At 39.4% G+C, this 26,805-nt stretch overlaps 1 protein-coding gene across 3 annotated transcripts in view; it reads right to left on the bottom strand.

Annotated features, from left to right (window-relative positions):
• The window catches only part of BCAT1 (branched chain amino acid transaminase 1), a 136,601-nt gene that overhangs the window by 52,555 nt on the left and 57,241 nt on the right, over positions 1–26,805 (bottom strand). For all 3 annotated transcript variants that reach the window (XM_003828874.5, XM_003828876.5, XM_034936166.3), the window contains exons 4-5: positions 17,346–17,456; positions 14,571–14,690 (exon numbers count right to left, since the gene is read on the bottom strand). In XM_003828874.5, the coding sequence (XP_003828922.1) occupies positions 14,571–14,690; positions 17,346–17,456 (231 nt within the window). The remainder of the gene's footprint in view (positions 1–14,570; positions 14,691–17,345; positions 17,457–26,805) is intronic.

Below are 26,805 nucleotides of genomic sequence, written 5' to 3'. Positions count from 1 at the left end.
ACACCACTGTACTCCAGCCTGGGTGACAGAGCAGGACCTTGTCTCAAAAAAAAAAAAGAAGCCATGCTTTTATTTCACTTTCTGGAATGATTCCAAATCAGGAATCGACAAACTTCAGACTGCTGCCTGTTTTTATTGGTTTTATTGGAACATGTTCATTTATTTATGAATTGTCTATGGCTGGTTTTGTACTATAAAAGCAGAGGTGAGTAGCTATATAGCCTACAAAGTCAAAAATATTTACTATAAGACCATTACAAAAAAAATTTGCTAATGCCTTCTCTAAGTGACAAGAAAATGCTACAGGATGGTTATTATTGCACCAGGAATGACCTCAAAACCAAGATCTCCTCACTGGCTTCTGCCTTTGACCTTGTGGTTATATCCAGTTTGGCTCAGTTGACTAGGCCTCCCACCGTGCTGGCCCTAGAATAGAAAGACAAATAAGACCACAAAGGATGCTAATATCTGCAATGAAGATGTACCCAACAACCCCAGCTGAGAAGATGAGGAAGAAGATATTGAGTCAAGTAATGAAGAGCTCACACCAAGACACTATGGTGTCAATGGAGCAGTATTTGTGTGACCGTGCAAGGTGGGGGTTGGATGCTGCTCTACTTAGTCACACGTCCCTGCCCACTTACATGGTCACCCTTAGAAGGAGAACTATGATAGGAGTGTGAGAAATCTTTTGAACATTTTAACTATCAGTTTTCCCTTCCTTCTGGCTAATTACTATTAGCTTAGAGATATGCCATAATATCTCCCATCTAAGACACACACTCCCTTTAGCATATATCCCATTCCAGGGAGGCATCCATTCTCTGTCCCACTGTGCAGCAAAATTCCTCCTGACATTTGTACATATTCAGCACCATAGCTACCCATTCTCTCATTCTCTCTCAAATCCCAAACACTGCAACCCCACCACCCTACTAACACATGCTTATCAAGATCACCAAGGCCTTCCACATTGACAAATCCAATACTCAATTCTCAGGCCTCATCTCACTGGTCCTATTAGCAGGATTTGCCACAGCTGCTTGTGGTTTCCAGGTTCACTTGGTTTCCAGTCCACTAAACCTCTCTTGTTTTTCTTTCTACCTTGCAGGCTGCTACTTCTCAGACAGTTTAGCATTTTACAAACTCCCTTTCTTCTAAATGCTGACCTGCCCCAGGGGTTAGTCCTTGCCTTCTTTTAATCTCTATCTACAGTTCTCCCCTTAAAGATGTAATCTGGTTTCTCACCTTCAAAGGCATTTTTATGCTTAAAGACAAGAATCTATCCCTTAAATTCCAAACTCTTCCCTGAATAATAGACTTTCACATCTATAGTACCTACATGCATGACTGTTTTAACTCTTTATTCTACCCATATCACTCCAACAAACAAACAAAAAAAGACTTCTTTCTCATTCTTCTCCATCTTAGTAACTGATTACTATCCAGTTGCCATCGCCCAAAAGGAAAACATCATCTCTCCTCTCACACCCACATCCAACCTATCAGCAAATTGTGTGAGCTGCAGTAAGTATCCTTGAATGTATGTCTTCACATGCAACAGAGGATATAACTATAACATAAATTTCTTGAAGAAAACCTACATCTTTAAGGCTCCCAAATGTAATTTTCCTGCTTTATTCAATTTACTAGTAACAGTTCTTATATTTATTGTATCAACAATATAATAGTTGATTAACAAGAGACTGAGAGTGAAATTATATTGGCTGTGTGTATGTATGTATATGTGTATGTTATATGATACATATACATGTTATAAAATATAGAATATAATATATAAAATCTGGTTAAATACATCAAATATAATTGTATCAACAATATAATGGTTGATCAACATTATAACGGTTGTTATCAACAATCTAACGGTTGATCAATAAGAGACCAAATTTAATTTTCCTGCTTTACTCAATTTACTAGTAACAGTTCTTATATTTGTTGTATCAATAATATAATGGTTGATCAACAAGAGACTGGTTATATAAATTATGCTACTGAGAGATGACAGTGCTTGCAGCCCTCCCAGCCCTCGCTCACTCTCAGTGTCTCCTCGGCCTCGGCGCCCATTCTGACCGTGCTTGAGGAGCCCTTCAGCCTGCCGCTGCACTGTGGGAGCCCTTCTCTGGGCTGGCCGAGGCCGGAGCTGGCTCCCTCAGCTTGTGGGGAGGTGTGGAGGGAGAGGCATGGGCGGGAACCCGGGCTAGGCATGGGTGCTTGTGGGCCAGCTGGAGTTCCGGGTGGGAGTGGGCTTGGCAGGCCCCGCATTCGGAGCGACCGGCCGGCCCTGCCAGCCCCGGGCAGTGAGGGGCTTAGCACCCGGGCCAGCAGCTGCAGAGGGTGCACTGGGTCCCCCAGCAGTGCTGGCCCACCAGCGCCGTGCTAGATTTCTTGCCGGGCCTTAGCTGCCTCCCTGCAGGGCAGGGCTCGGGACCTGCAGCCTGCCATGCCTGAGCCTCCCGCCCCCGGCCACCGCTGTGGGATCCTGTGCGGCCTGAGTCTCCCTGACGAGTGCCGCCCCCGCTCCACAGTGCCCAGTCCCATCAACAGCCCGAGGGCTGAGGAGTGCGGGCGCATGGCGCGGGACTGGCAGGCAGCTCCACCTGCAGCCCTGCTGCAAGATACACTGGGTGAAGCCAGCTGGGCTCCTGAGTCTAGTGCGGACTTGGAGAATCTTTATGTCTGGCTAAGAGATTGTAAATACACCAATCGGCACTCTGTATCTAGCTCAAGGTTTATAAATGCACCAATCAGCACTCTGTCTAGCTCAGGGTTTGTAAATACACCAATCAACACTCTATCTAGCTAATCCAGTGGGGAGGTGGAAAACTTTCCGTGTCTAGCTCAGGGATTGTAAATGCACCAATCAGCACCCTGACAAAACAGACCAATCAGCTCTCTGTAAAATGGACCAATCAGCAGGATGTGGGTGGGGCCAGACAAGAGAATAAAAGCAGGTTGCCTGAGCCCCGGTGGCAACCTGCTGGAGTCCCCTTCTATACTGTGAAAGCATTGTTCTCTGGCTCTTTGCAGTAAATCTTGCTGCTGCTCACTCTTTGGGTCCACACTGCCTTTATGAGCTGTAACACTCACTGGGAAGGTCTGCAGCTTCACTCCTGAAGCCAGCAAGACCACGAACCCACCAGGAGGAACGAACAACTCCAGACACGCCGTCTTAAGAGCTGCAACACTCACCGCGAAGGTCCGCAGCTTCACTCCTGAGCCAACGAGACCACGAACCCACCAGAAGGAAGAAACTCCGAACACATCCGAACATCAGAAGGAACAAACTCCAGACACGCCGCCTTTAAGAACCGTAACACTTACCGCGAGGGTCCATGGCTTCATTCTTGAAGTCAGTGAGACCAAGAACCCACCAATTCTGGATACACTACCATGTTTTACAGACTCGAAAATATCTTTTTTTTTTTACCTTTAACATGTTTGAGATCTGGACTCAGCATTCCACAATTGTTATTGGCTAAGCAGCAGTTATGGCAAAGCTGTCATTGCCAAACGTGGTCATAGCTGTTGACACTGATGATACTTCCAGTGGCTATGGGCATTGGTGACACATGTTGAGTGTGCCATGTTAAATGTCTTTAAAAACTTATGATTTAGCACTGAGAAGAAAAGTTACTGCACAGAAAAGCACAAAAGCAGGAGCATGGCACGTATTTGATGTTAGTGAAACAAATATTTATAAGACTATTAAACAAAAGCAAGTCAATGTTTTCTTGCAAAGCAACAACCAAGCCCTCTAATGAAACCCACAATAGGAAGAAACCTTTAAAAAGATAAAGCTGGCTGGTGGCTCACACCTGTAATCCCAGCACTTTGGGAGGCTGAGTGGGGCAGATCACCTGAGGTCAGGAGTTCAAGACAAGCCTGACCAACATGGTGAAACCCCATCTCTACAAAAAATACAAAAAGTAGCCGAGCATGGTGGCACATGCCTGTAATCCCAGCTACTCAGGAGGCTGAGGCAGGAGAATCGCTTGAACCTGGCAGACAGAAGTTGCAGTGAGCCGAGATTGCACCACTGCACTCCAGCCTGGGAAACAGAGCAAGACTCCGTCTCAAAAAACAAAAACAAAAAGAAGATAAAGCGGTGTTAGCATTTGTTACAAAATTACATGCAAAAATAAAAATGCCTATCACGAGCCAAGCAATGCAACTCATGGCAGGAGAAATGGCAGATTCCCTCAGAAAACGTACACCTCAAAGAAATAAGAGGCTAGTATAACTAACTCATGAATCACTCAGGATGATCAGGAAAGTACTGTGTTGCAGTTTGATCCTCCATCTCAGTGTATAAAATAATGTTACATCTTGTAATTTATGACATTCTATATTAAATTCAGTATGGTACATATGTCCAATAGATACCCCACATCTAGGAAAATGGAAAAAAAAATAGGGGTATATCCGTATGTACTAAAATGAAAAGATCTCCAAGACAAATTTTAAGTGCAAAAAACAATAATACAAACAAAATTGTTCATAGTATCACCACTATTTATATTTTTTAAAAAGGAAGGTACAGATAGAGAGCCCCAAAATATTCTTCATCTATGGAAACATGACATATCAAAACTGGCACTGTAATCAGTGAGGAAAGGATAGACCACTCAATAAATGGTGATGGGACAACTTGGTCTCCATGTAGAAAAAAAAGGAATATGTGACTTGATACAAAGTTCACTTTCATATGGAATTCATTTAAATGAAAAAAAGCAAAACTTTAAAAGAATGTTCTTGGAGTAAGAATTTCTTTAACCTGTATGACCTTGGAGTAACAAAAAATTTCTTTAAAATGCATAAAAATTATAAAACATAAAAATTTAACTACATTAAAATTAAGTACTTCTGTTCATCAAAAGATATCAGTAAGAAAGTGACAAAGCAAGACACAGACACAGAAGCTAGCCACAGACTGGAAAACTATTTGCAGTACATTTATCCAACATAGGATTTGCCACAGACTAGGAAGTTATTTGTGATACATGTATCAGACAAAGGATTTATATCTAGAATATACAAAGATGCAAAAAATTAAAAAGACAAAAGACTTGCAAAGGCACTTCACAAGAGGACTTCTGTAGCTAGTAAACATTTGAAAAGGTACTCAACATAATTTGTTATCAGGGAAATTAAACCACAAATAACACAAGACTGTATACATCAGAATGAGGAAAGTTAATAAGATAGTATCAGTATTGGCAAAGAAATGAAGCAAATACATACACCACTTATGGGAGAGTAAACTGGTATAAGCACTTTGGGAGTTTGGCAGTGAGACAGCCAGATGGGAAGGGGTCCCCAAAGAAACTCCAACTGGCCTGCACACTGGGAGGAGTGCACACTGGGGAGCCACAGACATTCACACTGTTCTTGGTGGGGAGGAGCCTGGGCCCTCCTCTTCCTGGGTGGTACCTGGGATTCAATCTGCAAGGCTGGACGCACACTAGCAGGACCTTGGCTTTGTGGAGAGTCCCTGTTTCCCTTTTTTCCCAATAAATTCCATTATTTTCACCTTTCAAATTGTCTGCGAGCCTAATTTTTTGTGGCCGTGGGACAAGGACCCCATCTTTAGCTAAACTAAGGAGAAAGTCCTACAACAGCAGTATCTACTAAAGTGAAACATACATACACCCTGTGACTCAGCAATTCAACTCCTAGGTAAATACCAAAGAGAAGCAACTACATATGTCTGCCAAAATGTCCATCTGCAGTAAAAGAGAATGCCATACCAGATGAGGGATGGGGGGACATAAAGAAGGAACTGCTATAACCCCCAACATGGTTGACTCTATTGGAGAGGGAAAGGAGGCAAAGGAGAAAGGTACACAAAGGCTTTCCACTGTACCCATCATGCTCTCATCTTAACCATGTGCTGGGTCCATAGATTTTCACTTTCACTCTTTTCTTTAAATTGTATGTTTATGGGTGTGTAATTTGTTTTAAAATTTTTGAGTAGTGGCAAAAACAGGACAAAGAATCACTGCCAATTTTGTAAAAAGACAGATAATGTACAAACACATGTAAGGGGGTGTGTGTGTGTGTGTATATGTGTGTATGTGTGTGTGTGTGTGTATTTCTGAAAGGGTATAAGAAAAGCTGGCAATAAGAATTGCTTGGAAGGAGGTGAACTGTAGAACCCTGGATGGAAATGAGAGTGTGAGAGTGAAAAGGAAACTTCCCATCTATTGTATACCTTTGGTTCTACTTGAATTTTTTACCAGATAATTTCTCTGCCAAAATGAAAACGAATAGTCCTGAACTTAGAAGCATTGTAATTGAACTTGAGACTTAATTGGCTGTGTGTATGTATGTATATGTGTATGTTATATGATATATATACATATTATAAAATACATAATACAATATATAAAATCTGGTTAAATACATCAAATATAGTTGAGAGCAAGAAAGCTGATAGCTCAGAAAAGAAAAAAGTAGAGATGAAAGTAGACATAGTAGAATGAGATGGGAAAGAACTTAGTCGCCCCCATCGGGGCTATGTTTCCATGCTAACCATTCCCACTTCTTCACAGCAGTGACCGCCATCAATATGCACTCATTTAGTGGGTTTATATTATGAAAGTCTGACCCCCTGCCAGACACTGAGCTCTTTGAAAGCAAGAAGATAGTTTTTGCTCAGCATGGTATCCCTAGACTTAGTGCAGGGACTGACACATAAAAGATGTTGCAGGATGGAGATTAAGAGCATACAGGCTCTTATTTCACTGCTTTGGACCTTACTTTCACATCCCTAAAATACTGCAGCAGCACCTGCTCACAAGATTGTTATCAGGTCGAGCTCAGTGGCTCTTGCCTGCAATTCCAGCACTTTGGGAGGTCAAGTGGATCACCCGAGGTCAGGAGTTCAAGACCAGCTTGGCCAACATGGTGAAACCCCATCTCTACTAAAAATTAGTCAGGTGTAGTGGTGCACACCTGTAGTCCCAGCTACTGGGGAGGCTGAGGCAGGAGAATCGCTTGAATTTGGGAGGCAGAGGTTGCAGTGAGCTGAGATCACACAACTGCACTCCAGCCTGGGCAACAGAGCAAGACTGTGTCTCAAAAAAAGAAGAAAAAAAGATTGTTATCAGAGTTAGTGCATGGAAAGCACTGAGTACAGTGCCTGACAAGTGGGGTCACTTCTGATGCCAGAGGACAGTGATGAGAACAGACCGAATGCCAATTTCGCCAAGGAGACCAGGCCATTCCCGAAAAGTAGCAGTACCTTCTTGGGGTGGAAGTGTAAGATGGGCCTGGGCCTTTTGCTGGGATATAATCACTTTCAATAATTCCTTGGGTTGTATGATTTTCCAGCTGTTCACTGGAGCATTGTGTGAGGTAGCAGGGAACTGGGATTCCAGTTAGGGAATTGGGATACAATGTGGAAGATGCCTCGCATCATGAACTATGCAACAGTTAGAAATGATGGACTTGATGTACACATAGTAGACTGGATAGAAATGGAACACACAGTGCTGGGCGAAAAAGAGAAGAAACACAATGAAATCTGTAGGACAAAGTCTCTTACATAAATTAAAATTACATGTATAAAAAGCGATGAGATTTTTAAAAACACATATAAGCCAGAATAATATTAATTTGATACATGAGAATGATTTCTAGTGGAGAGAGAGGAAATGAGAGTGGTGAATGAAGATAGAAGGGAATAAAACAAAGACAGGGACCTTATATGCCCCATGATGGAAGTACCATGAATCAGGAGCATAATTAATAACCTGGTGTACCTAACTCCAAAGAGTAAAAAACATCCCCTGTGACAAGTTGAAATGAGCAAGAACAGCCTCAAGATGATACTCACTGGTAAGGGTGGCCAGATAATAATAAGCTGATTATAACAGGCTAAAATCAAGGCAAATAGACTGTATCTCTAAAAACAGACTCGATGTCTTAAGACACTAAAAACGGAGCTGTTAATATAAAATATATTGAGTTATGCAAATAAAACTGAATATTGTTTATAAACAGTGGAATATATATATATGTATATGTATTTCACATAGGACTATGAAAAAGAACACATTAAATGTATAGACAGTACCCAAATTAATGATTTATAAATTGCTGCTGTGCTAACTAGTCTTTAAATCTTTCAGATTCTTCTGTTCATAGAAACTAACTGTAAAGGAAAAAGATGATCAGATGTATAAGCACAAATAGAGGCAGTGAATAAGGAAAATATTTTTCATGGGAATTGATATGATTACAGGCTGAATTGTATGTTCAATCTTAAGATTTAACAAGGTGATAAAAGGAAAAGAAAGGCATGTCTATGAAACGCACATGTCCTTAAGCTCCCTGTGGAGTGAACCAGAAATGAAGGAGTGAATCATTTGAGACTGACAAATCTCATCTCCAGCCTTTCTTCTGCCCACTCACAAAATGGCAGCAGGGTTTTAAAATGGGAGTTCTAATGAACATTTCATAATGTAAGATTTCCCAGGAAGTTGCAAATGGGGAAACTGCTTATGAGAGATGATTAAAATGTTGCTCTACATTATTCAAATTATATTGTGTGCATCCAATGCTGGTATTAACTAAATGCAGACAGCTTCTTTCTAGTTGAGCTCAACTCCAGAGATGTACTTACAGACAATCTAAGTGTAGGAGGATAAAGTTTACTGAAAAAGAGGAATTAATTAATTTCTGCACTAGCCAAAGTCAGCTTGTCACATCTGCAGGTAGCCTGCAAATCTGTGGTGGACAGCCTGGGATCTGGTCACAGTCCTGGTTGGGCTAACTCCTGACAGTTTCCAGGGCTGTCTCTAGCATCACAGATTCGACCCTTTTCAAAGACACTTATTCTCAGCCCTGGTATAGTTCAGTATTGTCTCACTCTACCACCTCCCAAATGGAGAGAGTGGGATGAAATGGGACTGACATATGCCTAAAAAGTGGAAGGCTAAGAGCAACAATCAAATGGAATTTCAGAGCTTGTGGTTGTGCATATTTCTGCTATTGACTATGGTCAAGACACCTCTACACTTACCAGAATCCCCGAGGAAATAAAGGTCTGGGTCTGTGTGTCCACATGTGTTCGTACCACTGTACCTGCACGGAGTTACTAGACAGGACGAGGTTAAAATCAGCAAAACCTGGCTTCCTTGGATGTAGTGTTGTTAAGTATCCAATATTGAACATGACAGTCATATAATTTTAGTTTCTTGTCTAGTAAAGTGAAAACTTAGAAATCATTCATGTAAATGTTTTTATTTAAATATTATGATCTGAGATTTTCTCTTAATTCCCAACTGATATGTAATCAGCAGTAGTTTAGAGCCCTCCAGACTCTAGTTTCTCTTTTAGATTTAACAACCCATAAATAAATACTTTAGGAGATACTGATTAAAATGCTGCTATAATCCTTTTTATAAATATGAGAAATCTTTTGGTAATGTGAATGATTTTACTCTCTAAACTTTTTACAAGAAGTTTATATAACATAATATCCAACAAAGTACATGGATTTAAATATTTGTGTACTATACTGATGCTATATATTCAGGTCAGTTATTATCCTGTATTATGTATTTATGTATTATAGGCTATACCTTATCCAAAAAGCTTCAGTCCAAAAAGCTTGGACTATCCCTTATCCAAAAAGCTTCTGACCAAAACTGTCTTTGATTTAGGATTCTTTTCAGATTTTGGATTAATCTGCATTATGCTTACCAATTCAGCATCCCTAATCTGAAAAAATGAAATCTGAAATGCTCCAATGAGCATTTTTAGTCATGTCTGTGCTCAAAAAAGTTTCAGATTTTGGAGTATTCTGAATTTCAGGTTGTTTTTTTCTTCAAATTTCCATGCACTGGTAGCCTGGTATTTTTAATTGGCAATCCCTACTCACTGGTTATATATGAACAGTTAATTAAACATGTTTCAGTAATACACACTTCCATTTATTATCATCATAAATCTATAAGGATTTTAGTAATGGATTTAATTATTTATCATGAGGAACTACACAAAAACATTAGTACAACAAGTATGTATCTATGAAGATTATTAAAAATGAAGGAGGCCGGGCATGGTGGCTCATGCCTGTAATCCAGCACTTTGGGAGGCCGAGGTGGGCAGAACACCTGAGGTCAGGAGTTTGGGACCAGCCTGGCCAACATGGTGAAACCCCGTCTCTACTAAAAGTACAAAAATTAGCTGGGCATGGTGGCACGCACCTGTAGTCCCCGCTAATCAGGAGGCTGAGGCAGGAGAATCACTTGAACCTGGGAAGCAGAGGTTGCAATGAGCCAAGATTGCACCATTGCACTCCAGCCTGGGCAACCAAGTGAGACTCTATCTCAAAAATAAAATAAAACAAAATAAAAATGAAGGATCAGTTAATTATAAAACATGTAAAGAGGCAGAGCTTGGCAAACATAATGAAATATTTTAAGTCCATCCAATAGCAGAGCCACTCCCTAATTATATGGCAGTGACTGAATCTTATTTTATGTGAAAAACAATAATATTAGACTGTTGTATCAGGGCCTATGGAAGTGAACTCAACACTGCCATTAGGATGAAGTTTAGCTTTCAATTATATAAATATTTCCACTTTGGTGCCATTAAAAGTTCAGCTTTCAATGACTTAAAGCACTGAAATTACTGGCAGACATATACTTCATTCCTTAACAAGGTTTGGGATGGTGATTCCTTTAAAAGTGGTTATGAAATCTCTGGAGAGTTTGTTGAATGCAGAGTCTCTGATCCTGGCTCTAGAAATTTAGATTTGGGTCTGGGCTGGGGCCCGACACCAATGTGTCCATTGTAGAATCCTCAATGTTCTATAAACACAGCGACTACCATACCAGGGAATAGAGACCGGACGCAAGTGATCAACTAGGTGTCTACAAAACCTAATACAGTAGCCTAACATAGATTTATTCATTCAAAGAAATCAAAATATCTCTTGGACATAAGACCCAGTTAATCTAACTATGAAAAGGACATGAAATAAAAACATATAGAAGTCAGCCAAAAGCAAGACAGGACCAAAAAAAAAAAAAAAATCACATAACTGACACAGAGTTGAGCTTGCAATTATACTATGAAGACAATGACAGGATAGGCCCATCATAGAAACAAGCAACATAAAAAGATAAGTAAAGCTAGTCATCTCTGATGAAAGAATCCCAGCAAACCTGAAGCTACTGGCACCAGTCTTCCAGCCAGTACTTCACATATCAAATGTAGCCACCACAAAAACCTAATGAATGATCATTACCAACATGAATTGCGTAACATCTGTGGGGGGCAGATCTATTTAAATCCATATACATTATTGGATGTTATTTGTATCATGTTCCTTTCTGAATCACAAGTGATGGTTTATTCTGCCTATACCATTAATTAGAAAATGATAGTTGATACAAATATACCAACCAAATATAAATAATATTGGCTCCCCAAATGGTATTCGTTAATAAATAATGTTGACTCCCCAAATGGTATTCATTATTTCCTTCAATTCTTACCTCACAACTTAGGAAGTAGATTTTTAAAAATTATTGATTTTGAGGTCCAAAGTATGATCAAGTACATAAGTTGATAGAGTGTATAGTGAAAGAGAACCACTCAGCAGGGCTTTTGTACCAAGGTTCTTGAATGTGGGCAGGCATCAGAATCACTCACCAGATCTACTCAGAGTCTCTGGAGCTTAGATTCCATATGTGTATTTTAAATAACACCTCGGTGATTCAAATGCAAAAAGTTAAGAATTCTCTAATAGTGAGAATGATCATGACTACAAGATGGACCACAAAACCTGATTTAAGATCTTGTCTAACTCTAGATTATAGGATTTTGGCAGTCTAAAGAATTCACTAAATCATGGAATTAGATACATAGATGTTCCTCAACTTGTGATGGGGTTACAACTCAATAAACTCATCCTAAGTTGAAAATATCCTTAAGGTGAAAATGCATTTAATATACCTAACCTACCAAACATCCATCATAGCTTAGCTTATCCTATCTTAAATGTGCTCAGAACAGTTACATTAGCCTATGGTAGGGCAGAATCATCTAAAAGTGTATTATTTTATAATAAAGTATTGATTATCTCACATAATTTATTGAATACTGTACTAAAAGTAAAAAAACAGAATGGTATGTGTACTCAAAGTAAGTTTCTACTGAACTCATATTGTTTTCACACCATCATACAGTCAAAAACTCCTAAGTAGGACCATCGTAAGTTGGAGTGCAGCTGTATTAGAAAACTAGATCAAGAGGAAGAGGAGATGTAAAAAAAAAAAAAAAAAAAATGAAAAGGAAAACGAAAACTAGATCAATATATTTCATGAACAGTGACACAAAAATTCTTAAAATATTAGCAAACTGAATATAGCAAGATAAAAAAAAATGGATTATTCACAATGACCAAGTAGGATTTAGCTTAGGAAAATAAGGTTGATTTAACATCCAAAAATAAATTGACATAATTCATTCATTAATAATGTAATAAAGTACAAAACCACATAATCATGTCAAGAGATTCAAAAAAAGCAATTGACAAAATCCAACATCCATTCATGACAAAAACTCTCAACAAACCAGGAATAGGAGTATCAGATCTTAGACTGAAAAAGTATCTCAGAATAACTGGAAGGTAGTGCTTTGAGATCAGTAACAATGTTTCAACCAACTTTAAAAAGTACTTCTTCCTATCATAAAGTTAAAAATAATATTAAAAGAAAACCAAACACTGCATGTTCTCACTTATAAGTGGGAGCTGAACAATGAGAACACATGGACACATGCAGGGAGCAGCACACACTAGGGTCTGTCAGGAGGGGCGGGAGGAGGAAGAGCATCAGGAAGAATAGCTAATGGATGCTGGGCTTAATACCTAGGTGATGGGTTGATTTGTACAGCAAACCACCATGGCTTACATTTACCTATATAACACACCTACCTGCACATGTACCCTGGAACTTAAAAGCTGGAAAAATAAAATTCAATTATCTTAAAATGTCAAAAAACTTATGGAAGTAGATGACTTTTTTAAATTGTTCCTATTCTTTAAAACTTGTCAGAGAGACTGCAATTCACGAAATTCATTATCTAGATCCTTAAAAGGCTGTCAAAAGGTATCAAGGATACCAAAGAAAACACTTTGGTATTTATTCCATGGCCCTATATATCTCTCTACCTTTTGCATTCATACAACCTAGTAGAAAACCTGGTAACCCTGCAACACTTAGTAGAGAATAGAATGGCTAGGCTATAGCAAAAGCGCTCTATCTCACTCTCTTATTCTAAATATCTCCCTATGTTCCCTATCTCTTTACCTGCCAGCCACATTCAATCTCCTTCCATCAATTATCCCTCAGTATCACCCACTCTCAAGCCACAGCTGCCTAGCAGATACCAGAGACAATGACAGGGTCTTCATATAAACATACTCGTCCGCTCAAAAGGCCTTGGCCCCTCCAGGCATGCCCAATCCATGCCTTTATTCACAAGGGCACCCAACCAAGAGACTGTGACCCACCAGGAAATCATAAGTTCATGTTATTTAAACCTACCATCCCAGCTCTTCAATTTCCTTCCTTAACTCCCACTGTGAACTTTATTTTCACCATTTTTCTATGTGGGAAGGGGAACCTCCATTCTCACTCCATGCCAAGTAATCCCAAGACCTCAGGAAAACGAAAAGTAGCAGCTCTCCCTCCCCTAAATTTTAAAACCATTTCTACCTCAGAGAAGTGCTGCCACAATGGGAGGCACTGCACTTGTAAACTTAGAAAATAATGACTAGTCTTAATTGGGCAAGGCAAACAGCACTGCATTTACTCATTTATGTGCTGTCTATGGCTGCTTTAGTACTAAAATGGCAGAGTTTAAGAATCCTTTCCGGTCAGGTGAAGTGGCTCATGCCTGTAATCCCAGGACTTTGGGAGGCCAAGGTGGGAGGATTGCTAGAGGCCAGGAGTTTGAGACCAGCCAGGACAACAGAGAGAGACATCATCTCTACAAAAAATTTAAAAATTAGCTAGGCATGGTAGCACATGCCTGTAGTACTAGCTACTTGGGAAGCTGAGGCAGGAGGATCACTTGAGCCCAGGAGGTCAAAGCTGCAGTCAGCCGTGATTGCATCACTGCACCCCAGCCTAAGCGACAACGTGGGAAAAAAAAAAAAGAGAGAGACCTCAAAAAAAAAAAATCATTTCCTACCTAAGGTCACAGAGATATTTTGTATTTCTTAATAAACGTCTTAGTATTTTGTCACATTTAAGTATATAATCGAATTATAATTGATTTTGGGGTATGGTAAGAGTTAGGGATCTAATTTCTTATTAGAAACTATATGGCCACAAAGCCAAAAAATATTTACTGATTGGCGCTTCACAGAAAATGTTTGCTACCTCTAATCTTGACAATCAGAAGGAAGAAGTCATTAATGATGCTACTGGGGGGCTACTGCAAACTATATGCTAGAAGTTTCAAACAACAATAAACAATAACTTGCCCAGCAAAGTAACCCAAAATAAGGAGTCAGTTTGCACCTCAGTTCCAATGAATGTAGGACGAATATACAGACTAGCAGATGTTGAATATGGGACCCATTCTTGATCCAATTTCACAAGCTGTTGAATACACTCTAAGAGCTCTTCTTTGTCAAATACCTGAAAGAATGAAAAACATAATAAATGACAGAATTTTCTCACAATGTGGCAATAATAAATGATCCTCACTGAAGCATTTCAACTGTTAAAAAAGTAATAATCCCAACACAAAGAAATAAGAAATGTTTGAGGTGATGGATATCCTAATTATCCTAATTTTTATTTCTTTCTTTCTTTCTTATTTATCCTAATCATTACACATTATATGCATGCATGAAAACATCAGTGTACCTCATAAATATGTATAATTTATGGTACCAATAAAAAAAATTTTAAAGTAATAATAAAACCAAACAATTTTTTCTGATTTTCCCCCCAAAAATTGTGATGGGATGACAAGCTATCCACATGTGAAAGATAAGATTAGATCCCTACATCTTACCATACCCCCAAATCAATTCTAATTAGATGATATACTTAAATGTGACAAAATACTAAGACTTTATTAAAAAGTACAAAATATCTCTGTGACCTTAAGGTAGGAAAGGATTCTTAAGTAGGAGATGTAAAACACAAATCATAAAGGAAAAAAATGGATAAAATGTGACTATTTGAAACTTAAAGACTTCCGTTCTTCAAAAGATGTAAAGCAACAAACTGGGTGAAGTTATTGGTAGCATGATCAACAAAGAATTTTAACTGGTATATGTATTTGGATATCCCCAAAGTCAGTGAAGAGATAGATAACCCAATAGGAAAATGGGCAAAAGCAAAGAGCACTTTATTTCTAAAGAAAAAAAAATTACATCTACTAGACGGGTGATACTTCATAAAATAATTTAGTCTCTGCTCACTTGCAAAGTAGAGAAACATACTTTCAGAGATGTGATGGGTCACCTAAGGTAGAAATGAGTCAGTCATAAGCATCTGAGTAAAGCTCATGACGTCAGAATTTGTCTATTTAAATATTAACCTGTAACAGCAATAATAATGTAGTAATGTTATAGCAATTGGGACTGTCAATCATATAGGTGAACCCTGTAGCACCTGCCTCAGCCCCTGGTATTGCTGTCTAGAGACAGAATTCAGTGAGAAGAGAACTTGACCAGGAATAAAAACACCTGGATCTAATTTCTTGCCCTGTCCTTTTGCTCTTTGTGACTTCAGACAAGTCATTTAATCTCTCTGGACTCAAGTTTTCTTCTCTGTACAAAGGCACTAATAAACTGTACAACAAATAATCTTCTCAGCAACGCCTTACTGCTGTGATTACACAGATAAGGAATGTGAAACTACATAACACAGTTTGGTGGCAAAATTGATGTCTAACAAATATTACTTCCCTTTCCTTCCAGCCCCATTTTAAAGACTTTTCCCCAGTGATCTAGCTGTAATGAGTAGAAGAGCGAAACTATGACCTAGTCCAAAGAATTTACCTTAATTTCCCCTCTGCTACTATATTATGGCCTCCAAAGGAGGTGGGTGAAATGCGGGTTACAAAAATAGGCAGAGGAATGAAGAACACTTGGATTTAGCCGTCCTCAGGCTTCCTGAATGCATAGGTTGGGCTAAATCCCTGAAGCTGGGCACGGTGGCTCATGCCTGTAATCCCAGCACTTTGGGAGGCTGAGGCAGGCAGATCACTTGAGGCCAGAAGTTCAAGTCCAGCCTGGCTAACATGGTGAAATCATGTCTCCACTAAAATAATTTTTAAAAAAATTAGCTGGGCATGGCTGCATGCACTTGTAATCCCAGATACTAAGGAGGCTGAGGCACAAGAATCACTTGAACCCCGCAGGTGGAGGTTGTAGTGAGCCAAGATTGTGCCACTGCACTATAGCTTGGGTGGCAGAGTGAGACTCTCTCAAAAAAAAAAAAAAAATCTAACCCATCTTACAATGATTTCTGCTCCATAACAAACATTGTGACAGCCACAATTCAATGGCCATGAGAAACCGTTTTGATATCTTTTATCTCAAAACATTACTTAAGATAAAATATCGAAATAATTAAGTTACTATATCTTGCTAGCATCTAAAGCAATTAGGCAAAATATCCCCAAAATACCTGTGCTGCACACCATATTTTCCATTTTTAATATTAATTTCATGTGGTCTTCCAATATTATTTTAGTTTGAGATACATTTTTCTTCCTTACTCTTTCATCTCTCACTTGCATATGAATCCCCCACAGACACTGATTTTAAAAAATTGTGGAATTGCCAAATGATATTATTTTCTTGGGTTTTTTTTTTGTTTGTTTGTTTTTTTACAGAGTCTCACTTTGTGGCTTAGGCTGGAGGGCAGTGATGTGATTATCTTGGCTCACTGCAGCCTCCACCTGCCAGGTTCAAGCAATTCTCATGCCTCAGCCACACCGATGGGACCACAGGCATGTGCCACCAAACCTGGCTAATTTTTGTATTTTTTGCAGAGATGGTGTTTCACCATGTTGGCCAGGCTTGTCTCCAACTCCTGGTTTCAAGTGATCCACCCACCTCAGTCTCCCAGAGTGCTGGGATTATAGGAGTGAACCACCGTGCCCGGCCATTTTCTTGTATTTTTACCTAACTAAAGTAGATCAGAAATAATGTTAATGTTCATATGGTTTGTACTGAATATTTATCTAACTATTCAGAAATTATTTATTTGGTGGTTAACACCGTGACCCGTTACATTAAAAGAAACACAAAAGAAACTCCTACACTTACATACCGGCAGAGTTGCCCTCACAGCAGAGCGATACATTCTATCCATGTTGAGGTTTGGCTGAAACAGTCGAATTTTATTATCTACTCCTCGAAATGCCTTCAATCCTTCAAATAACTGGAGATCAAAGAGAAAAAATCTTAGAGGGTAACCAAAAGAAAACAATCCCTGTGTTCAAGAGACTGACTTTCCTATGGGCGTTCATCTTATTCATCCCATAAAGCTGTTGACATTGACCTCAACTTGAGATCATTAAATCCAGGAAAGCTAACAGTTGACAGGACTGGTAAAAACAATGGTTGAGGTGGAGGAAAGTTATTTTATTATCAGAATTTGGTAGGAATTCCGAGTTCTCCTCTGCTTAGCAGGAGCCACACTGCTGAATAACAATTTAGGTGTTATTTAAGGGAGCAGGAAGAAAACATCTAGAATCACACAGCACAGGTTAATTCCCTAGGCAATGGAGATCGAAACCAAAGGCCTTGTGGCACCGTGGCCCCCAAAGAGTACCCCCATATCCTTTCATGTAATCTGGTTCATTTGAATGCTGGATAGTAGATAATCCAGATGTGACCAGAGCTGGTTCAGTCCCTAAATCACAGAAACCAGGCAGCTCAAGACCATACTATGTTAAGCCACGTCACCTCCTTCAAACAAAGTGCTGTCCCGAACAAACCACTGATCAGGGATTTGAAAAGACTTCAGTAGATACATACTGATAAATACAGAGAAAGACAAAAATCAATAATTTTAGTGGGAAAATTTAACACAGGTTCTCTAAGTAATTTATAGAACAAACAGGCTAAACCTTAGTAAAGATATGCAAGATATGAACAACAGGAAGAACAAACTTCCCTAACTGATACAGAGAACTCTTACACAGGCCAGCTGTAGAATTCACATATTTTCCAACCACAAGATAAGCCAGAAATCAATACCAAAAATTTGACTGGACACCATCCATATTTTGGAAAATAAATCCACCACTAACTAAACCATAGGTCACAGAAGAAAAATGGAAATTAGAAAATAAGTTAAACTGAACGATAATGAAAAGTAAGGCCTTTAAAGATGTATACCCTAAAAACTTACATGGGAAAAAAAGAAATACAAATCATGTATAATTAAAAAGCATAAAATTAGATGTTGTATTTAAGTGCAAATATATTATTAGTTTATTAAATATAACAGGACTAAAGCTTTGGTTAAAATATAAGTTTGTTAGATTGGACTCAGCTGACAATATCTGAATCAAAAAGACAGAAAAAGATATATCATGCAAATACTTTATTTTTTATTATTTATTTATTTATTTATTTATTTATTTATTTATTGAGACAGAGTTGTTTTTCTCTGTCACCCAGGCTGAATGAAGTTCAGTGGCAAGATCTTGGCTCACTGCAACCTCTACCCCCTGGGTTCAAGCAATCCTCCCACCTCAGCCTCCAGAGTAGCTGGGACTACAGGCGCGCACCACCACGCCCAAGTTAATTTTTTGTATTTTTTGTAGAGACGAGGTTTTGCCATGTTGCCTAGGCTGGTCTTGAACTCCTGGGCTCCAGTGATGTGCCTGCCTCGGCCTCCCAAAGTGCTGGGATTACAGGCATGAGCCACTGCACCTGGCCTGCAAATACTTTCTAAAATAAAACTGGCAAGCTTCCATTACTATTTATAAAACAAAAGAATTTAAGCCAAGAAGCACTACTGAAGATAAAAAAGGCAACTTCAAGGCTGGGTGTGATGGCTCACATCTGTAATCCCAACACTTTGAGAGGCCAAGGCTGTTGGATCACTTGAGGTCAGGAGTTCGAGACCAGCCTGGCCAACATGGTGAAACCCATCTCTACCAAAAATATAAAAATGAGCCAGGCATGGTAGCACGTGCCTGTAGTCCCAGCTACTTGGGAGGCTGAGCCAGGAGAATTGCTTAAACCCAGGAGGCGGAGATTGTGGTGAGCCGAGATCACGCCGCTGCACTCCAGCCTGGTGACAGAGTAGCAACTTCCTAAGGTTCAATTTAAACTTCATAATTTTAAAACTATACATACTTAGAATGGCTATTATCAAAAAGATAAAAGATAAGTATTAGTGAGGATATGGAACCCTTGTATACTGAGGGTAGCGGTGTAAATTAGTACAGTCATTACTTTTTGAGATTCTTACCAACACTAAAAATAGGACTGAGTGAGATGGCTCATTCCTGTAGTTCCAGAAATTTGGGAGGCTGAGTTGGGAGGATGGCTTGAGGTCAGGAATTGGAAGTTGCAGTGAGCTATGATTGAACTGCTGCATTCCAGCCTAGGTGCTAAAAATAAATTAATTAAACTAAATTAAATTAAAATTAAAATAAAACTACCATATGCTTCAGCAATCCCACTTCTGGGTATATATCCAAAAGCAGCAGTCCCCAACCTTTTTGGCACCAGGGACCAGTTTTGTGGAAGATAATTTTTCCACAGGGATGAGCGTGGGGAGTCTTGCAGAGTGCAATCATTCTACCTCAGATCATCAAGCATTAGATTCTCATAAAAAGTGCACCACCTAGATTCCTGCAATGCACAGTTCACAATAGGGTTCACACTCCTATGAGAACCTAATGCTGCCACTGATCTGAGATGAGATGGAGCTCAGGTGGTAATGCTCACTTGCAGCTGCTCACCTCCTACAGTGCGGTCCAGTACCTAACAGGCCACACATACCACTGCTGTTCCATAGCCTGGGGTTTGGGGACCCTTATCCAAAGGAATTGAAATCAGCATGAGGTATCTGTGCTCTCATGTTTATTGTAGCATTATTCACAATAGCCAAGAAACAGAAGCAACCTAACTGTCCATCAACAGATGAATCGATAAAGAAAATGTGGTATGTATACATGATGGAATGTTATTTAGCTATAAAAAAGAAAATTCCGTCATTTACAATGACATGGGGAACCTGTTGGACATTATGCTAAGTGAAACAAGACAAGTACAGAAAGACAAATACTGCACGATTTCACTCATATGTGGACTGAAAAAGTCAAACTAATGGAAGTAGAGAGTAGAATGGTGGTTACCAGAGGAGGCTAGGGGTTGGGGAATTGGAAGATGTTGGTCAAAGGGAACAAAATTTCAATTAGGAGGAATAAGTTTTTGAGACCTATCGGACAGCATGGTGACTATAGTTAATAATAATGTATCATATATTTCAAAATTGCTAAGAGATTAAATTTCAAATGTTCTCACCACAAGAAATGATAAATATGTGCAGTGATGAGTATGCTAATTAGCTTGATTTAGTCACTCTACAATGTAAACATATATCAAAACACTACATCGTACCCCATAAATAAATACAATTATTTGTCAATTAAAAATTTAATAAAAATTGTATGCACTTAATGACATGGCTTCAAATACATGTAAAGATTATGATAATCTCATTCAGTATTATAGATATAAGATATACAAAAGGCTAATACAACATGACTAAGTTGAATTTATCCCAGAAATGGAGATTGGTTTAACATTTGAAAAAATCAATTAATGTGATTCATTATATTCACAGTTTATGGGAGGAAAAAAACTATATGATCATCTCATTAGATGTAGCAAATGTATCTGATAAAATCAAACTAGCTTTTCTGATTTTTTAGTTTCCTAGATAACTAAAAAACAAAGATAACTTCCCTAAGTGACAAAGGATAGCTATAATAAGCTCGCAACAAACATTATACTTAATGGTAAAGTGTAAAAGCTTTCCTTATCAAATTGGGAACATCGCAAATTGCCTACTGCAATCACTCTAACTGAATATGTACAACCAGTATAAAGCAAGAATAATGAAATTTAAAATATCAGCTTGGAGATGAAAAAATATAACTGTCATAGATCATAAAACATAGATGATATGATTACAGAGATAGAGAACACAGAAAATCTGACAGATAATATTTTGAAATCATCTGTTTAGGCAAGCTGGCCAGATGCAAAATTATATTCCTATGTAATAGCAGCAGTTAGAAAATAAAAACACTATTTACAGTAGAATTAAAAGAGAGTACTTAGGTGGAGAAAAATCTAACAAAAGAAGTGAAAGATCCATAAGGAAAATATAAAACTTTACCAAGTTATTAATGTAGAAAGCAATTTCATGCTCATGGATAAAAAGCCTCAATATTATAAAGATGTTGATTTTCCCCAAACTGATTTATGTATTCAATGTAATCCAAATTAAAAAAAATCACATTAGGGCACTTTATTTTCTTTTAAAAAACTGCATGACAAAAGTTTATCGACTTGATAAACCAAATCTAAAAATTATATGGAAAGAAAATGACCAAGAATATCCAAGGCACTCTTGGAGAACAAAGTAGAAGGACCCTTCCTAGCAGGCAAGGCTCATTATAATGACTGAGAAACCAAGACTGTGGCATTTATGCAGACAAGTAAAACAACTGAACACAAATAGAGATCCAGAAGCAAACTCGTGTGTACATGACAAAGGTGTCATCATGACATATCAGAGGGGAAAGTACCGCCTGTTTAAATGGTGCTGGGAAAACTGGGTATACATAGGTGGAAAAAAATACATTGGGCCCCTACTTCATACAAAAATCAACTTCTAGGATTAAAGACCTAACTGTGAATGACAATATCAATACTATAGGATATCTTTAAAATATAAGGGCAGGAAAAGAGTCTTTAAAGGCACAACAAATACCAAACATAAGGCAGATTGACAAAACTGCCTTTAATTTAAACATATTTCTTGTCATCAAAAAATTATAAAGACAGCAATAAAAAAGTGAACAAAAAACTTGAACAAGTGGGCACTTCAAATAAGAACATATTTAGCAACCCAATAAACATATGAAAAGGCGAGCTGGGAACCGTGGCTCACGCCTGTAATTCCAGCACTTTGAGAGGCTGAAGCGAGAGGATTGCTGGAGCCCAGGAGTTCGAGACCAGCCTGGGCAACATGGTCAGACCTTGTCTCCACAAAAAGTTTAAAAATTAGCTGAGCATGGTGCTGCACACCTGTGGTCCCAGCAACTAAGGAGGCTGAGGCAGGAGGATCACTTGAGCCCAGGAGGTAAAGGCTGCAGTGAGCTGCACCCCAGTCTGGGTGACACAGCAAGACCTTGTCTCAAATAAATAAATAAATAAATAAATAAATAAATATCTGCCAAATGGCCGAATCTGCATTCATATTCATACTTTGTTATTTCAAGTAAAAACGGTGCTCGATGAAAAAAGTAGTTCCACTTACAAACTCAAGACAATCACACAACTCCTTTTTCTTGAGACAACCATAGTACTTAAGTATGTAAAAGCACTTTATGTGACATTGCTATTTCATCACACAGAATATTAAAATGACATTTGCTCAAGAGCCAAGATTTAATAAAATTAATAATTGTTACTGTTTCACCAAGAATATTCTGAGGGAAAACTGTTATTCTTTTTATACTGCAATGGATGGCAGTAAAGAACATAATGACTGAGCCAGCACTTTGGGAGACCAAGGACAGAGGATCTATTGAGGCCAGGAGTTCAAGACCAGCCTGGGCAACATAGTGAGACCCTGTCTCTTAAAAAAAAAAAAAAAAAAAAAAGAGGCCGGGCATAGTGGCTCACATGCCAACATGGTGAAACCCAGTCTCTACTAAAAATACAAAAATTAGCCAGGCATAGTGGCACGTGCCTGTCATCTCAGCTACTTGGGAGGCTGAGGCAGGAGAATCGCTTGAACCCAGGAGGTGGAGATTACAGTGAGCCAAGATCACACCACTGCTCTCCAGCCTGGGAGAACGAGAGAGATGCTAGCTAAAAATAAAAAAATAAAAAAATAAAAAAAAAATATATATAAAGCTGATGAGCCCCTCGGGTTTATCATCCCAAGAGCAGACACCACTAGTAGGGTACCCAGGCCTAAGTCCAAAGGACAGGCAAAGGTCATCTGCCTGCAGGTGGTATGGGTACCTATGCAGTGTCTGGAAGACCCCTTGTAGCACAGGGCAGAACTGGGATGGGAACAGATATGGAGTGGACCATGTCATCTCTGTCTATACTTAGGTCCCAGGCCCCACAAATGTTAGGTTGGTCCTTCCTGGTTAGATCTTACATAATACTAAGCTCAAACAATAAGGGGTATTCACACGTGTGCAAGCACACACACACACACGCACACAAACACACAATATATATATTTTTTCATTTACATTAAGTTCAAAAAGAGGCAAAACTATAATGTTAAGAATCTACACACTCCATAAAGGAAAGCAAAGAAAGGTTATCACAAAAGTAAGAATAATGGTTACCAGTAGAAAGATACAGAGTTTGTGATCTGAATGGGACACGAGAGGGCTTCTGTGATGTTCAACTGTTCTATTTCTTTATCTGGATGGCAAATATGAGCATTCATTTATTAGTACACATTAAATAGTACATACATGTCTTATCCATTTTTTAAAATTATGCTTTATTTCACTCAATATTTATTATAATCTGAAAATGAAGTGCCTATTATCAACTTTTCATTCCCTTCAATCCGCGTTCCCTACTCACAGTTGGCGTCTCTCCTCCACTATTTGAAACCTTCAAATATTATCACTATTTGAAACTTTCAGATATTAAAAATTACTTTCAGATATTAACAGAAACCACATGTAGTTGGAGCTCTCAAAATAAAATGGATTCTAGACTCAATAGGTCCGATGAGTGAAGGAGAACCATGTTCAAGGATATTACTCCTATTTAATTTTGCATTTAAAAAATGAAACTATTATTGAACTTAAAAGTCAGGTCGACACTCAATCATGTGATGTCCTAAGTCTGTCAGTCTAAGAGAAACAGTAATATCTATGAAAAAGCCTGAAACATAAATGGACTAGATGTTTCACCACAATATTTGGGAAGAAACTCTTTGAAATTAAATCCCTGCCTAACTTTCCATGTGGGGGTTAAAAAAAAAAAAGATAGAAAACAGGCCAGGTGCAGTGGCTCACGCCTGTAATCTCGGCACTGAGGCAGGTGGATCACTTGAGGTCAGGAGTTTGAGACTAGCCTGGCCAACATGATGAAACCCTGTCTCTACTAAAAATACAAAAATTAGCCGGGCATGGTGGTGGGCACCTGTAATCCCAGCTACCTGGGAGGCTGAGGGAGGAGAATCTCTTGAAGCCAGGAGGTGGAAGTTGCAGTGAGCTGAGATCAGGCCACTGCACTCCAGCCTGGGCGACAGAGCAAGACCTTGTCTCAGAAAAAAAAGAAAGAAAGAAAACAATTCTTTGAGAGCAAGGTCATGGTTGGTTTGCTTGCCATCCTGTTCCAGGCACCTTGCACAGCCCTGGGCACATAGTAGCCACTCAACATTTATTAAACAGGTAAACAGGGAATGAAATGAATATGATTAGTGAGAAAATCCAGGGACCCTGAAGTTCTCTCCAGAAGGCAATCACACTTCCTAGATTCCTATGACACTATAATAATGATACAGGAGTTAAGAAGAAATCACCTGCAGATAGTGAGGGTACAAGAGTCCTCAGTAAGGTTTTTGTTTTAATGAAAAGCAGCCCCTTTCTAAAGAAGAGCAGCCTGTAAAATCAAGCTATAGACATAGATACCCACAGCTGCGTCAATCATGTTCAAGATGGCGGCTCCATCTTCCCTTCTCTTTGTCAGCCACCTTTACAGTAAGGAGCAGACAAGATAGCTCCAATCAACTAGGAAAGCCCATTTGCATAAATGGATTAGGGTGGGGCAACCAGACATCCCGGTGTGCTATGTAAACGTCATACCTGATCAAAGCAACCTGTTAGCCCTAAGTAAATCAGACACTTCCTCCTCAAACCTGACTATAAAATCCAGCTCATCCGCTGCTGGATGGTCTTTTCCCTCGAAGATCCCTCTCTCCCTACAGAGAGAACTGTTTCTGTCTCTCTTCTGCCTATTAAACCTCCACTCCTAAACTCCTCGTGTGAGTCCTTGTCCTAAATTTTCCTGGCACAAAATGACGAACCCCAAGGTATATACCCCAGACAACGTAGCTACTTCAATAATATTTGGCCTGTGAAATCTTAGAACCCAATCTGGCACTCAGAGGAAAACAATACATCCACCATAGCTCCCCATTTATCACTGATGTCTATTACAGACTGTATTTTCCATGAAATGGCCGAACAATATTTCCAGTCCCTCCATGATCTTCCAGAACCCTGACCTTCCTCATCAAGAAGTGGAGTGCTTTTTTCCTCCTTTTGAACTTGGACAGGCCTTTGTAACCATCATGACTGATAAGAGTAAGGCAGAAATAATACTGTGTGATTTACAGTTCCTGGCTGGTAATTCCCATAGCCCTTGTTACAGTCTTTTGTTATAATGCTGGGTGTGTTAGGCCTCAGGGGCAGGAAGCAGAATCTCTCTGACCTTCTCCTGCCCTCCTTTCTAACTGTGAGTCTTAAGATCCTCTCCAAAGGTGCCGGGTGGCTCATGCCTGTAGTCCCAGCACTTTGGGAGGCAGAGGTGGGAGGCTTACTTGGGCCCAGGAATTCAATACCACCCTAGGCTACATAGCAAGACCCCATCTTATATTTTAAAAATAATGAAATAAAATAAAAGACCCTCTCCAGTGAAGGTCCTGCCTCATACCCCAGGGGAAGGAATATTGACGTGAAGCTTCCATAAAAACCCAAAAGAATGAGTTCAGTGAGCTTCTGGATAGCAGAACACATGGAGATTCCTAAAGGGTGGCACACCCCAGGAGGGCATGGAAGCCCTGCACTCCGTCCCCCGATACCTCACCCTACACATCGCTTCATCTATACACTTTGCAATATCCTTTATAATAAACCACTAAACCTAAGTGTTTCCCTGAGTTTTGTGAGCTGCTCCAGTAAATTAATCAAACCAGAAGAGGGGGTCATGGGAACTGCAACTTGATGCCACTCAGTCAGACATTCCAGAGGACAGGACTTGTGACTGGTGTCTGGGCCAGGTGAGGGTGGTTAGGGTCTTGGGGAATGAGCCCTTAACCCATGGGATCTGACACTATTTCCAGGTGGATAATGTCAGAGGTGTTTGGACCAGAGCGACTCCATCCTGATTAGGGGCTGGGTAAAATAAGGCTGAAACCTACTGGGCTGCATTCTCAGGAGGTTAGTATTCTAGGTCACAGGATGAGATAGGAGGTCGGCACAAGATACAGGTTACAAAGACCCCACTGATAAAACAAGATGTGGTAAAGAAGCCAGCCAAAACCTGCCAAATCCCATATGGCAATGAAAGGGATGTCTGGCCGTCCTTGCTGCTCATTATAAGCTAATTATAATGCATTAGCATGCTAACAGACACTCCTACCAGTGTCACAACAATTTACAGAGGCCATGGCAATGATGGGAAGTTAACCTACAAGGTCTAAAAAGGGGAGGAACCCTCAGTTCCAGGAATTGCCCATCCCTTTTCTGGAAAATTTATGAATAATCTAC

This window comes from Pan paniscus, chromosome 10 (assembly GCF_029289425.2).
Source record: "Pan paniscus chromosome 10, NHGRI_mPanPan1-v2.0_pri, whole genome shotgun sequence".
Classification (NCBI taxonomy): Eukaryota; Metazoa; Chordata; class Mammalia; order Primates; family Hominidae; genus Pan; species Pan paniscus.
This window is presented reverse-complemented; position numbering and strand designations above follow the sequence as displayed.